Source organism: Anopheles arabiensis, chromosome 3 (genome assembly GCF_016920715.1).
Source record: "Anopheles arabiensis isolate DONGOLA chromosome 3, AaraD3, whole genome shotgun sequence".
NCBI classification, from domain to species: domain Eukaryota; kingdom Metazoa; phylum Arthropoda; class Insecta; order Diptera; family Culicidae; genus Anopheles; species Anopheles arabiensis.
Window position 1 is genome coordinate 4,434,404 of NC_053518.1, and position 15,226 is coordinate 4,449,629.

Below are 15,226 nucleotides of genomic sequence, written 5' to 3' on the forward strand. Positions count from 1 at the left end.
AATCAAACGCTTTCTTTTCGCTTCTGCGTTGCCTCGGTTCTGGAAGGAAAGGATTACTTTCAACGAATGATTGTGCTGGTGGTTGTGATGGTGGCCTACACTTCTCCACACGATACAGGGTTTCCTACGATTTATTGGTCAGTTACCATGATTTTTTGGTGCGCTCCCACGATTTTTTGGTCGTATCCCATAGATTTTTGGTTCGTTCCCATGATTTATTGGTATTTTCCGATTGGATGTCAATACAATTGGACCAAAAAATTCTGGGAAACGACCAAAAAATCGTGGGAACGCACCAAAAAAATATGGGAACCTACCATAAATTGATGGGAACCAACCAATAAATCGTGGGAAACCCTGTAAGGTAAAAGTTCATAGAAAGAGACGAATTTCACAAACAACACAAGTTTTCGGGCCTGACTACCTGAACTTTCGTGATACCGGGACTCCTTTCCAACTAGATATGACTTAATTTTGGTTTGCGTTTTATCGCTCGGAACCCTTGTTGTGTGTGTTTGTGTGTCTGAATAATAGGACGATTTGGTTTTAATAAGTTCATTTACAGCAGGGCTAAGCGTGTTTGTATGGTCGGGTTTAGGTTTGAGGAGAAGAAGGAGCAGCTTTTCCTTTGCGTTTTTGTTTATGAATAATAAATAATAATAAAAAAAAACAGAACCATACACTAGCAGCTAAAGATTATCTGTACACACATTGCCCACTGCACTGCACGGAACACAAGGGTCAAACATATGATGTGCCTACTTGCTACATGCCATGGTACTAGTCACTACAGTAGTCAATTATTTAGTTATCACAGATATTTCGCTTCTTGCGCACGCTTGCGCTACGCTTCATATTGCCATGGTTTCTCATGCGTTCTCCTCTTCCCCTCTCTCTATCCCTCTGTTATGCACCTACATCTCGCGGACCCTGGGAGTACGATTAATAAATAGTGTTTAAAGTGATGCAACGAAGGAGGGTTTTTGTCAGTCCGATCAGGATCCGGAGATTACGCATTCGCTACCGTCGCGGAAGCTGCCGGGCCGGCCGAACCGGTGCGCGATTCGGCTGCCGCCGCTGCTGCCGCCTGCATCTCCTGCAGTTCCTCCTCCTCGCGGGTCAACGGGACGGTCGAGTGATTGTACAGACCCTGGGCCATCAGCTGGAGGGCGAGTGGGTTCTTCTGGCCGGACGATTTCTTGATTTTGGCGCGCTTGTTCTGGAACCAGATCTTGATCTGTGCCTCGTTCAGCCCCAGCTCCGCACTCAACTGCTGGCGACGGCGCTCGGTAAGGTACCGATTCTCGGCAAACTCGTGCTGGGTGGTGGAAGGAGAAAGAAAACAACAGGAAAAGGCAAGGTTAAACTGAAATTCCACACAATTCTGTTCCAATTATAATTATGAGTCTAATATGAACGTTTAGCACATTTTTAAGGCAAGTAGCCTTAGATCACCGTTAAGTCAACCTCAGCAGAACTGGAGCGTTCGTTCTGGAGCATTTCAACCAAAAAAAAGACCACCAAATTGCTTTCCCAAACACTCCCCAGTTGCTTGCTGAAGATGCTCCCAAAAAAGGCTGCCAACCATTTTCCACCTCACTGTTACATTTCACAGCAATTAAAGTATTTAGTGGTCGAAATAAAAAGTGAACTCCCTCCCTCAGACCTCTTACCTTTAATCGTGCCAGCTGGGGCCCGCTGAACGCCGTCCGGGGTCGCTTGTCGTCGGCGAGGGCCGCCGCGGAGGCACTCTGTTGTGCCGGGCCGCTGCTACTCTTTTCCGCCGGGCTTTTCTTTGGTTTGCGCGTCCGTGGACCTTTAACGAGAGGGGAAAAAAGAAGGACAGGAAAGATCTCGTTAGTAGGGTGCTAGGGAGCGGCAGGGCGCTGCTGGGAGGGATCAAATAAAAGGAGGCTCGTTGGGAGCGCTCGCTGCAGCACTTCATCACGGACCGATGCGAACGAATAATCAAACGGTAGCGATGCGTAATAATTGATGTACAAATAGCGTCTCTTCCGTCTTTGGCTGGGTAACAGGGCTATTAGAACCTTTCCGTCTGTAAAGAACTCCGTGTGTGTGTGCGACTTGGAGAGAAAGCGAAAAGGGAAAACGGAAATTGACCCCCCACCCCACCAAAAAAAGAAGTACGTCTGTCTGGCTGGCAGCTGTGGACCACCGGGATAGTTTTGGGAAGATTTTTCCCGCGCACTTTCTCAAGTGTTGCGTCAAGATGCTCGCGCGCGAGACACCGGGCACACCGGTGTGCCCTATGGCGCCCAAAAGGTGGCCACCTTCGGGGTTTTTTGTGCTCCCCTGTCCCAGCGCTTTTCCCAAGCGCCAGCTGGGAACGGTTTTTACACCACACGCAACTCCGAACCCAAACCCAAACCATAAGGTCTTTAGCGCTGCGAGCAACACCACAATACCAACACACAAAAAACTAACACTGGCACTGGAGACAGTTTGAGTGGCCAGAAGAAACTAAGCGGGTTTGCGCACAAGCGGGTTAAAAGTCGTAAAAAAAGAAGCTGACACAGTGAAGCCAGTCACAGGGAAAACCTCGACGAAAGACGCATCCATATGAGCCTGTCGTCATGTTGTTTGCGCTCATGTTGTTATGGATCGTTTGTTGTTTGCTTTCCCTGCCAAGATGGTACACCCGCAGAGGGAGGGGGGCACTTTTTCTTCCTTTTCCATGTCTTTCCCAACAGCTTCACCGCACAGATGGTACACACGGATTGCGCGTACACGGGAACAATAACTCGCCCATTTGTGGTATTTTTGTTTGTTTATCGTATGCCACTTGAACCCATCGCGCCACATCGTACGGATCCGAAGAACGGGGTCCACGGGAGATTCTATGCTTCACCCCAGGCCCTCATCACCGTGATTTCGATCGCTGTGTTCTCGCAAAGACCTTCAAGTATCATGTCGTGCATTATTTTATGATCGCGATGATCATCATCATCATGACGATACTGGTAGTGTGTTGTGCTGCGTGACTCTTGGCATGTGTGGAAGTGTGCCAAAGGGGCTTTTTTTCTTCGGAAAGCTCTCCACCCCAAAGGGGAAATAGTTCCCAAGGATCTGAAAACTCCTACTCTTCTCTTGGGCTTGGGCTAGACGCCACCGGCGCTGCATACGCCCCGTGCCATATCGGGTGTACGTGTCTGTTCGTTTGCCCTTCAAGAGTGATCCTCTTGCTGGTGGGTTTTTTAAACATCCAGACACAGTTCAAGAGGAAAGAGAAACACTGCAGGGAAGGATGTGGAAAACTAGTTACATCAACAAAACGAACTAAACAAACAAAACACACCAACAAAGGTGTGAATGGATCAAGACTGTTGTTTAATATTGTTTCAATGAGCTTGAATCCCTATCGTTTGCATCGGATTTGAGAGAGCGCTGCCCGGATCCGGGCACTTAGTTCGATGTTCGATTGATTGAGTAAAGGCTGATCCTAACATTGTTTCGTGTCGACGGCAGTCCCACCACACAACTGACCAAGGGCATAGAAAAAGGCATCAGTTTTTTCATAAAAAAGGAAAGGGCAAACGCCTTGTACCGGAAATGATTGCCAAACAGCGAAGAAAGCGGGCGATGCATGAAGGTGATAATTTTACACCGATCCGCAGTCTGATTGCGTTCGTCACGATGACTTTGTCGTGCGAGATCTTTGTTTCAAATGGGAGATTAGCTGGAGAAGATGGAGTGCTTCAAGATGCTTATCATTATTAAATGTTGGACACGGTCAACGGTAAATACAAGGGGAAGCAAAGGGCATGGAACAAACATTGTTGTCGTCTGTTGGCTGCTTAGCATCACGTAAGCGTCATGGGAAAATGAATGTCACACAATTCATACAAACTCTTTAACTACAAGGGAAACAATTTACGGCCTCTACGACAAATGGTGTTCGAAATGTGCACCGTTTAGCAACAGCGTGCGGTCAACTTTCGTGACAAAAACACGATCCCGCTGGACCTAAACGATACCGCATACCTCATCCTGTGGCTTTTGTCACAAAATAAATCCAAACATACTAACTTTACCCCACTACTGCAACACCCCGACTTCATAAATCAAACATTCAATATTTTACCCACATTTCGTTCGGGCCGCGGTAGCTGCCAGCGGGCCAGCTGGGAAAAACTGCTCCACTCCGTTTGTTATGATCCGCAATTGCGCAAAGGAAAAGTAAATAGAACCGCTCGCACGCACGCACCCATTTCCTCAACACCAGAAGTACCCGGGGGCCCTCGGTCCCGTGTGATCGACTGTGCAACGGCCCATAGAAACACAGCCAGCTATGCAGGCAGGCAGGCAGGCACGGCTGATCGACTGGACTGGCTTGCGCTCCTGGTGGGTGGTCTTGGATGGGAAATGATGCCGGCTGTCCGATCGTAAAACTCGGCCAATTAGCATTCCTTACTACCGATCGCGTTCCTTGCCACGCCGCTCCAGCTGCCTCCCCAACCAGTAGGGTTTCAGTTTACCAACCGTAATTAATTGTTTTTGAATTCATAAACGATGTTTTATTACTTCATTCAATTAAAAGCCCCGTCCTTCCGGAACGCTTCGCTCCTCTACGCAAACGCTCGCGAAACGCGCTCTACCTCTAAACAAAGATGCGCCTTGAAAGAGTAGGTGTGGTACACTGCACTACCTACGCGAAGGGATCGCCGCTTCCCTTTGTGCTGGTGGGTTTGTTGCATTTTTGTGGCAACACAAGAACAGGAATGTGATCAAAACTCGCTTAGAAGGCTTAAAGCGTGCGTGTTTCCCCGCTCTATTCTGGATCATGTTCACAAACACTCGAAAAAAGGATTGAACGCTCTCGCTCGCCTGTGTTTACTTATTTATCTATTCCTCTACCGAAGAGAGGGGCGTTTCAAGAGAGTGTTAGAAAAAATACTCTTTTGCACTTCTTTCCCTCCGTTCTAGATCCCTTTTTTGTCTATTCAATAGTCTAACACGAACTACAACAATGGCCAGAGTGGTGCGGAAAGGTTGAATAAAAGTACACACCGCATAATGTTTTCATTTCCCCCTTTTTATGATCTCGATCTGTCGATGACGTGCGTTCGGAGTACTGACTGGTGGAAAAGGTTATGTTGTTTCTTTGTGTTTGAGCCCCTTCGTTTTCGAAGATAGACCGATTCTTCGATTCTGTTGCTAATGTTTGCTTTTTCTTCCACTGTCCCAACATCGAAAGGTTATTAGAAGAATGATCGGTACGAGCGCCGTGCAAACACTTCACCGCGGTGACTCATGCACACACGATCGTTGAGTGGTGCTGGGAGGTGATTGGAAGTGGGAAGAAGAAAACAGCAGCAAAAGAAGGGGACCGCACAAGCGACACAAGAATTCAAATATGCGTCAGTGCGACAAATTGGAACACATTCAATAAATATTTATCACTGTTTTTAAATCAATTTTGTTAAATTTTCACTCCTTATTCATAATTTAGCTTCTTCCTTGTACTGTTTGCTTCGCTCACGAACAAATTCCTTCCTCGCCAATAAAACTCCCATCCACATTCCAGCCCATTTCTTTGGTTTGTTTTTTTTTCTCTCGGTCAACTTCCATCATTTCACACACCACAAAGCCTCTCATCTCTCATCGATTTCCATCACATCTTCTCATCCTTCATCGGTTGGGTGCAGCAGCAGCAGCATCAGTAGAAGCAAAAAAGACACGCACAAAAAAATGGTCGAAATAAAGTGCCACGACCACGAGCAAAATCAAGATACATGCCAACCAGGACAGCATCCCGACAGGCCCGATGCCAATACCGTCGTGGGTGGTCCCGGCCCCAGCAACATTAACCGGAATTTCTTTATATATCGCTTTATTGTAATTGCTCCTGACGGCTGTGGAGCGTTTTGCACGTACCGGTGAAGGGAGAAAGGATCCAAAGCGATACAGACCCCCCATCTCTCGTTCCCCTCTATGCACCAGTTCTTCCCACCGTTCGCGATCACGTTCGCAATCAGGCACAAACTTTGAGCCACATGTTGCATCCATAAGCGGGACACACATAACACACCAAAAGAATCCAGCCAAGCCGAAACACTGCCGAGCTTTTGGAATTGGTCCCACATTTTTGTGTCAGCGAACCATTTAAGAATGTATGAAAATGTATGCCAGCATCCTCGCTATGTCCACCACCCGTCGGAAAGTGCTTCGACAGGTTTCCCCCCCATCGATTGGGTCGAAGACATCCATTTTGTTTGATTTTGTGGGCTCGTGATGGAAATGAGATTGCCGTCGGATTAACGCTCAAGATCCTTGAAAGAAATGATCCTCATTAGCTCGGCTCTTGGCCAGGCTGCCCGGAGTGAAATGCAGTCGATTATTTATCTGGTATGAGCAGCTACGCTATGCGCGAAAGCACCTCAAAAAAAACGATCCATAACTCTGTAACTGAAACTGGCTTAAGCCTTTAAACTCGGCCTTTCAAAACTCTCCGTCCCGGTGTTGGCTAATAAACGGTGATGTTGCAATTATTCCACATTTCAGGATAAACAGCGAATGAATTCGCCATTCTGTTCTCCCACCCATCCTGCAAGCTTTCTCGAGCACTGCAAAAATAATCGATAATTTATTGATTGTTTGACCTGCCGGCAGTCAGGCAGCGGAGGGCAACTCACTGTACACAAATAAAGGAAATAACATTTATATCACGGCCCATCAGCTAAGACGGGCGCCAACAAGCCACCGTAGAGCGGGAAATGAAACCATCCACTCCCTTCCCAACAAAAATCATCCTCTGCCCGAGCGATGGAATTTTCTAATTAAAACTTAAAACAATTAATTAAATCGAAAACTGTTCAATTTCAAGCGGCCGCAACCGTTTGCAGTGCCATCCGAAGAATGTGCTGCTTGTCATTCTAGCTCAAGAAGTTGGAAAACACACTCCGAAAACGGAGCAGTTTGGTTGGGTAGGTTGCACAGAAAGCTTCACTCTGCTCAATATGTCTCAATCGATTGAAGTGTTTGACCGAACGACTAAAGCTGCCGAAAGCCAACAATAAGAGGACCAACATCCCTAAAAACCGTCCAACTCGTCTCGGATCCAAATCATTTAACTAACATTCTTGAGCTACAGCAAAAAGACAGAACAGTATGTGAGCTTGATGTCGATAGAGCAATCGAAGCAACTTCTTCCAACCATTCCCAACACAAAACAGTTACAAATAGCACAATTTTACTAGCAAACTTTCCTGCCAAAAACCTAATGACATCTGCAACTGTCAAGCGGCACAAAATTGAAACCACAAATAGACGTGTAAAAGGGGCCAGGGCGTATCCTTCAGGAGGAAATGGCCCCATCAGGACGCTTCGAAAGTACTTTTCAAGACATGCACTCGAAGGAAGGTCTAGAAATTCGACAGCTACACAAACGCCATGCTCCTGAAGACGTTCAAAATGGGCCTCCTCTGGATTGGCATGCTGCCGTGGGTGAGAAATTAGCTACACTTTTACGACGCCCCAACCCAATCCATGCCGTACCACAAGAGCGCCCCTAAAAACACTGGGACAACTTTTCGACTCCCTTGCACAGAGCGGTGGAGAGCCGGAGAGTTATTTTAAGCAGCATTTCCTTTTCCCCCTGACCCCATCAAAAGTGACCCAAAAGAGGGAAGCAATGTAGTTTCAACCAACGGCAACTCGCTTGGAGAAGCTCCGGACGGTTTGTTTCCAGTGGCAATTGAAAGTAATGATACTCGTTCGACGTTTTGGGGACGACCGTAGACGAGCTGCTGATTCATGTACCGGTGAGTTATTTGGCTAAAATTTAAATGCTTAATTGCTTTGTGAGCCCCCGACAAACGAACCCAGCGTACCGTACCGCACCCTGTACTGCATTCCTGCACCATCTCTCTCTTCCACCCCTGGAGCTGGACCGGAGAAGTAATGAGCAACATAAATCTTTCCACCGTAAAATCTAACAACCTCGTAAATGGATGGTTTGTTAGGGATGTTTTGGATGCGGGTTACTTTTGGGTAACGAACTCCCGGTACCGACTCAATTCCGAGCTTCTTGTACTGCCGTGGGAGGCCTCCCCGTCGACAAAACCATCGTTCGGAAGCGTGCGGAGCGAGCGAATAGCAAAAGTTTCAAATTTAGCTCCAACAATTTTCTCAAGAGTCACTCCAGACCGCACAAGCCCCTTGAAAACTTTCCTTCCCTGAGCGGGGTTGTGCTGCCGTGAAGATGTGGTAGATGTGGTAATGGGTTCCGCCATCGCAATCGCGTCGAGTAAGGTGATTGGGATCAGGGCACCGTAGGAAGAGGGCGCTTCGGATCGGGGCATAAATAATCATCGGCTGTACAGGAAAGAAACGAGGGGTTCCGGACAACCACTCCATAAGGTTGCTTTTGTTTTAAACCTCACCTTTACAGCAAAACACCGATTTTACCCAAAAAGTGGGCAGGTGGGAGGCTTTTCCTTTTTAGAAAGAACACACGCGTCACACCTACACACGCGATGATTGCGCTGAACGCTGTTTCGGAACTGACAAGGTTGAGTCTGCGGGCGGGAAAACAACCATCGCGATGGATGGATAAAACAACACGGCTCACGCAACAGAGATGTCAAACAAATCACACGAATTAAGCCATTTTATATGCACACCAACACACACACACAATGGCGGCTGATCGGACCACCAGCCGTGTCAAAGGTGTTGAATTTGATTTAATTAGCGATCGAGCTGCACCGCCGATCAGGGCGAAGGGAATAGGCAAAACTCGTGTCACAATTTGTGCTGGGAGCTTCCCCTTCATCGTCCTCAATCCCAGTGAGTGTTCAGCAGCAAATCAACATTCCACTCCCGTGTTTAAATATGTCAAAATCTCAAATGCACTCCCAGTGCACGCCGTGTGTGACATGCCATTCTTCATTTCCTCTCCCAAAAAAAAATACCTTCACACAAACACGGAGCGCTGTCGTGCCGTCTAATCTTTTCAACCGGTACGAGAATGTTTCACCATCATTCATATGCATGTTTTCCCGAGCTCTGTGTGTGTGTGTTGAGATGGCAAAAATTTCGCAAATCATTCATACGGCTGCTCGAAATTCGTACGAGTCGAGAGGCGCACCTTCGGCAAGGGAAAGGCCATCCGTGACGTACGAGCACGGCACACAAAAACCCAACCCAAAACTGGGTGAATCTAGCTTCTAGCTTTAATTAACATTTCAGCCAACGGCTAAATTGAGCATAACAATTAGCTCTCTAGCGTTTTTCTGTCTTCTCTATTTTTCGTCCCTTGTATCCACAAAAAAACGTTGGTCAATTGCGTGACGATCGCCAAACGTAACACGATGACACTTGTATCGCTGAATTATGAAGCGTTGTAAAATGCACACACCCACTGTAAAATACTCTCTCTCTCTCCCTCTGTGTAAGAGAGATTTTTTGCAAACTCTTCATCCCCATTACAGCGAAAACCGGGGTTTTGCAAAAATGCGAAATTAAGAGCACCGGTGAAAATGGATTAATTACATCGTCTTGGCAGCTCGACAACGATCGTGCTCTGTGGCTACCGGGAAAAAGGGGCAAGAGTCTCGTCCCTACTCCCAATCGTGACACGAACCCGTGATGCTGACGTACTGCGACACATTCACCAGTAATTAAGCAAATGCGTACTGCCAACGCCAAACTGCTGGTTCGTGAAAAGCTCCCTGCCAAGGATTGGACCAATGCACTAATTGCACCGGATCGGCTGAGGGGGCCAAGGGACAAACAACGGGGAAGCATTCCGTCCCAAGGGAAACGTGCTGTGGCGGTTAAAAAATGGTGTTTCATCAACACGCACCCAGCGCGAGCACGACCAAACAGGAACCAAATATTATGGTGTGCTGCTCCCGCTGCAGTGCCACCGTTTTGCGTCCCGAGAGCCCGCTGCAGCAGCAGCAGCCGTGTGTGTACGCGGACGGACGATGACGAAACGGATAAAAATTAATTGCGAAAGGAAGCGGCAATTATTGACGTTGACATTTTCTCTTCATCTCCTCGGCTCAAGTGGAACAGGCTGGTGCAGCGTGGCTGGTGGTGAAAAGTCACTGAAATTATCGCACCCAGGTCGAGCCCCGAAGGTTAAAAGGTTTATTTCGACGTGTTGCTGCTGCTCTGGTTTTGTTACGGCGTGACAACAACAAAAAACGATATTCAAAATGTCAAAAATCAACCCAAAACCGTTTTGTTGTTGATCTGATGCACTTAAACACCGTTAAGCTTACAACATGAGCTTCCCTTGAGGTCAGTTGCAATAAGAACATACAAAACAGGTTTCTCCCATGTGACGCACCCGTGACGATCGTGATCACGTAATTACGGGCGGCAAACGGGAATCGATCGTTTGGTGTAAAAGGAATAAATGGGGGGGGAAACAACCAACAGCAAAAAATCGCTCTTCCCGCCCAGACAGAGAGGTGACAAAAAATTTACACTCTGGCCGACCGCACCGGATTCGTAACTCGATACGTTGACAATTTTGTGATGTATGACATGAAAGTGATATTTTATTTTTGCACATTAAGGTTGCCCCCCTTCCTGCCGCACGATCGGCGATCGAACCGGCGATCGTGTCCGTCAATAAATGTGTTAATGTACTAATTAAATTGGATTTTGTCGCCCGGTGCTCGCCCAGAACGGAGAACGGTTGCGGAGGAAGCAAATGAGCTACGGGGGATCGCCACAAGGATCAATCGTACGAATGCGACTGCCTTTATCGGAAGTGACAACGGGATCACACGTTTCTGATCCCGTCGTCGGATCGGGTGGCCTTGCGCCCGAAACCACAAGCGAAGCGAATGGGAGGAGACGAGGGGCTTCGCGATCGTTGTGCTGATCCGGTAGGTAATCGATCTGTGCCTGGGTGTGTTTGTGAGCGGATTTATGGCCATACAGACTGCCACTCGCTAATGCCATTTGACAGCTTCTCCACAGGTGATGGCTTGATTCCGCAATCAACACCGATTCGGGGACGCGTTGGGAACAGAAGGAAGTTCTATACTTACGGATAGATGATACTATTGAGAATGGGTTGAAGATGTCTTGCTTTGCTCATCGAGTACTTACTTCTTCCTGTAAGAGAAATAGAGAAAAATAAGTTATTATTATACATGTTCTAGACAAAACTCTTTAAAAATACGTTCTATGCAATCTCCTCGGATTTAAAGTCCTGAACCATTTCTTCTCTCCTACTCCTGCGTACCAACACAAACCAAACATTATCTTTCTGCATGCCTCCCTCCAAAACCTTCGCACCCCAAGAAGTCATCAAATCCCGCACTCTATTGAGCGGAAAGATATTACCCCGTCCCAAAGATGCCGTCGTGCCCGTTTACACCCCATTCACCACAAATTGCTTGCCCATTTTAAATGGAGCTCTCGGGCGGAATCGTTCGACTCAATGTGCGTTCATGAAAGTTTTCACCCGAAAATCCACTCCAAAGCATCCGAGACGAGACGGTGTGACCTTCAGACCGGGAAGCAGAGCGAACGTCCGTATGCTCGGTGTAATAAAGCAATAATAATCCTCAAATTAATCCAATAAAAATCATTCTCCTAGCAACCGAAACGGCAGCCCGATTTCTAAAATTGCCATTCTTCTGCGGGGACACGACACTGCTTCTTCGGAACCGGGGAAAAACCTGTTAGCAGCAGTAGCAACAAATACCGTTTTGCAGGCAGGAAACCCATCAACTTCTTGCTGCCGAGGGTGCACCACGGCCACAACTGCGAGGGAACAAATATCTTTCTTGTAGAACACGTGTTCCCAGTCCCTGGCGTTTGTGTAGGGGTTTGGGATAAACAAACAGATCCAGGGGATTTAAAGTGTCATCAGGACACTTCCTCCGCGGTAACCGAGAAGAAAGGAGTTTGTTGCGGGTGTGTGTGTGTGTTTTAATCTTTATTGAATTACACGGGTATAAAGTGTCAACAGTCGGCTTGCTGGGACAAGGCTGATAGTACACACTTGTTTCCTTGGGGTTTATCAAGCTATTCACACCCTGTACTGCAGAGGGTGGCACTCGGAAGATAGGTTAGGGTTATGATTTTTTGCCCTCGCCACAGTCCTCAGACACAGTCCACTGCATGATACGCCAGCGAGCATCCTTGAGGAAAAAGGGGTTGCCTGAGCTAATAAATCAACATTCGATTCGCCCTTCAACAGAGGCAGCAGCTTGCCGGTGGCAGTTTATTGGAAAAGCTAGAAAGGCCCATTCCCGGTGACGTCTGTGTACAAATTCTTTATTTGGTGCGCTTTTTTTTTCTTTCTTTAAAGTGTCAATCCATCTTTAAATCTCGCTCAAAACTGGAAGAAGGGCGGCCATGTCTGCAGGCAGTGAGATAGAACCGTGCGGAGAAAGAAAATAAAACACCGCTCCACTTTCACTGGTGCTCTTTTGGAGGATACAATTCACTCGGGCCAAAAAGCGTACGTACGCCCTTTATTGGTTGGAAAAATCAATGATCTTGAAGCAAAGCGCAAAGCGGGCAATAAATCTTCGTCTCCATCTTTCGCCACTGACAGGTGGTACGTACGAATCAGTGTGCGCGTCTTTTTTTTTCTTTTGCTTCTTCTCTGCCATTCCTGCTCCCCGAGTCCCCTCAGAGACTGATTGGTATTGTCTTGTGCGGTGAAGAATTTTATCAGCCCGTCCAGTGTGTCTGTCCTGTGTGCCTGTGTGAGTGTGTTGTGAGTGGAATATCGATTGTTTTCTGGCCCCGAAAGAAAAATCAACTCCATACCAAAAATGAAGCACGCTCGATAATACGCTCCGACCCAAAGCACGGCCACACCGGTTTGATCGCGTTTGCCGTGTTTGGGATGGGATGAAAAATAAAATGGCGACAATCCGTAGGTGTTGATTTATTGCTTATTGATTTTACACGGGTAACAACGTCGTCAACGCCCCATCTTACAACACTATCAAGGCGGCTGGAGAGGAAAAAAGGCTCTGGTGATGGAGAAGCTTGGAAGGCTGGCTTCGCATTTTATAGTGTATTAAGTCAAGCAATCAATTGAGCAATGTTTTGGGAGCTTTGCATAAATTATGTAAAAATAATGGAGTTTTGTAGTAGGAATCCAATTTTTGTACAATGTTATTTTTGCCTAACAAATGAAGCTTGTCATCTTAAAAATCAATAAACTTGATTTAGATAAAAAGACAAGAAATTCCACCACTCTGTTGCGTTTGATTCCATTTTATGGAGTCTTTCCCTCTACAAGAGCTTGTTGTTGTTGTGCCTTTAAGACCACAAATCGATAATCGTCACGCAATTTCAACCAGCTCCGCCAACCATCATCATCATCATATCGTTTTGGCAGCATGTCACCGTTTGACAACCAATTGATATATTTACTGCCGATTTGGTCGTAAAAAAGGGTAGTTGGTTCACCCAAAGAAAAGCGGCGTTTCCCGTTCCCAGTCAACCATTCATTCTCTACCGGGGCTGATCCATTATGCACAAACTCAGATGGAGGGAGGGGTTGGGGAACGCACATACCGTAGGGGGTCAACATAAACAATCATAACGATCGGTGGCGGTACGGAACGTGACGACGGTGAATTCCTTACGAGACAGGTGGAATGTCTTTATGAGCAGCCTACTGGCTGCTTCCTTCATTTTGGCTCTCTGGTAGGAACAACGAGGACAAAAACAACCACCCATTTGGGACCTCCTCCTCTGCTACGTAATGCTGGGGCCTTCCTGAAAGGTGAGCGAAACCGCCCGGTCGGAGTAGAAAAAAAGGTAAATAAATAAAGCACAACATCAACACAACAACGAAGTGGAGTTTATGGGCCCAGGAAACGACCGATTTTTCGTATCGATTTATTCGAAGCATAAATCTGCGTTGGTGGATCGTAAATAGTATGAATTATGAGTGGCCCGCGCCGGGCCTGTGCGATAGCGACCAGCGTGAGCATGAACGATCGATAGAAAACCGTGCCGAATCGAAACACTCTACCTCACCCGATCCCACTTCGAACGGCCATTAAAGGTCGTTGCGAGGGCGGCTTTAAGAAGGCCTTTTTCGACCTCCGACGCCTGAGTGCAGAAACACTGGTCCTGGACCTTTAAAACATGAGACGATTGTTCGTTTTGGAAGGAAGATTGGCATAGTATTACAGCAAAGAGGTGTGCAAAACAAACAAATCATACACTTATTTTGCTATTTTTCAAATCACAATATTCTTCCAATTTAGAGGATTAATTAGCAAAGTTGCAACATGCACTCCAACGCACCTGCTAAGTGAGGTAGTTAAGCCGCTCTGTGTGTCTGTCGGATACTCTGCACATTGTTTGCAGCAGGATTTATTTGTGCGAATTACACATTTCGCTCCGGACTCGCGCCCACACACTCAAACATCTGTTCGCCACAAAATGTCAACCGTGCCAAGGGAAACGATGATCATACATGCGCAAATGATCAAACACACACATCCCCCCATGCCCGATCACAGGTCCTGACAAATGCCAGTAGGCGGCGCAATAAATATCATACTGACAGTTTAATGGCTTTATTTTTGGTCGATTTGTTATTATTTATAGTGGCACAACGGTTCGCCACGGGTGTGAGTGTGTTTTTTGTGTGCTTATTGTCTACTGCCTGACCGCCTTCAAGCATTCCTCCTTGGTAAAACATATTACCCCAACCAAGGCTCGAAATGGTCCTCAACACATACGTGGGAGATAAAGGTAGCGAACGAGAGCAAGTTGGTGGCTTTAGTCCGACTTAAAGGTAACGTTGCTGTGTGTGATCAGGTTTGCTTTCGGACAGGAAAAAAGGATTTAAACGCCATTCCGCCCGGGAAGTGGATTTGCTTATAAATCACGGATTAAATGTATCAAATATCGGCCGCGTGCGTAGTAAGAAGCGAATTTATGTCACCCGCTGAGTAACGTTGTCGAAACGGAAACACATTTAAGCACTGTCGTCATCGTGCAAACGTCTTCATAGCGTGTAGATTGTGTAAATTGTGAATAATTTCAAGCCGGTATTCAATTTAAATTACTGAAAATTGACATAAAAATAGCATTCCAATAGGTCAAGCATGGTTACTCATGCGTCAATCAAACGAATTGAAAGCATCGAATAGCTCAGAATTAATTAATGCCCAGTACATGTCAACTCATATCAACATCAATCAACGCAAACAGTCCGAGGGACTCATTCGCAAAACAATACCGACATTCCATTCAA

General features: G+C 46.7%; 1 protein-coding gene across 1 annotated transcript in view; it reads right to left on the reverse strand.

The window, feature by feature from the left end:
• Positions 1–270: 270 nt before the first annotated feature.
• Positions 271–15,226, reverse strand: part of LOC120903631 (homeobox protein invected) — a 59,432-nt gene continuing 44,476 nt past the window's right edge. The window contains exons 2-4 of the mRNA XM_040313168.1: positions 11,092–11,097; positions 1,674–1,816; positions 271–1,318 (exon numbers count right to left, since the gene is read on the reverse strand). Coding sequence (XP_040169102.1) covers positions 1,010–1,318; positions 1,674–1,816; positions 11,092–11,097 — 458 coding nt within the window. The 3' untranslated portion in view covers positions 271–1,009. The remainder of the gene's footprint in view (positions 1,319–1,673; positions 1,817–11,091; positions 11,098–15,226) is intronic.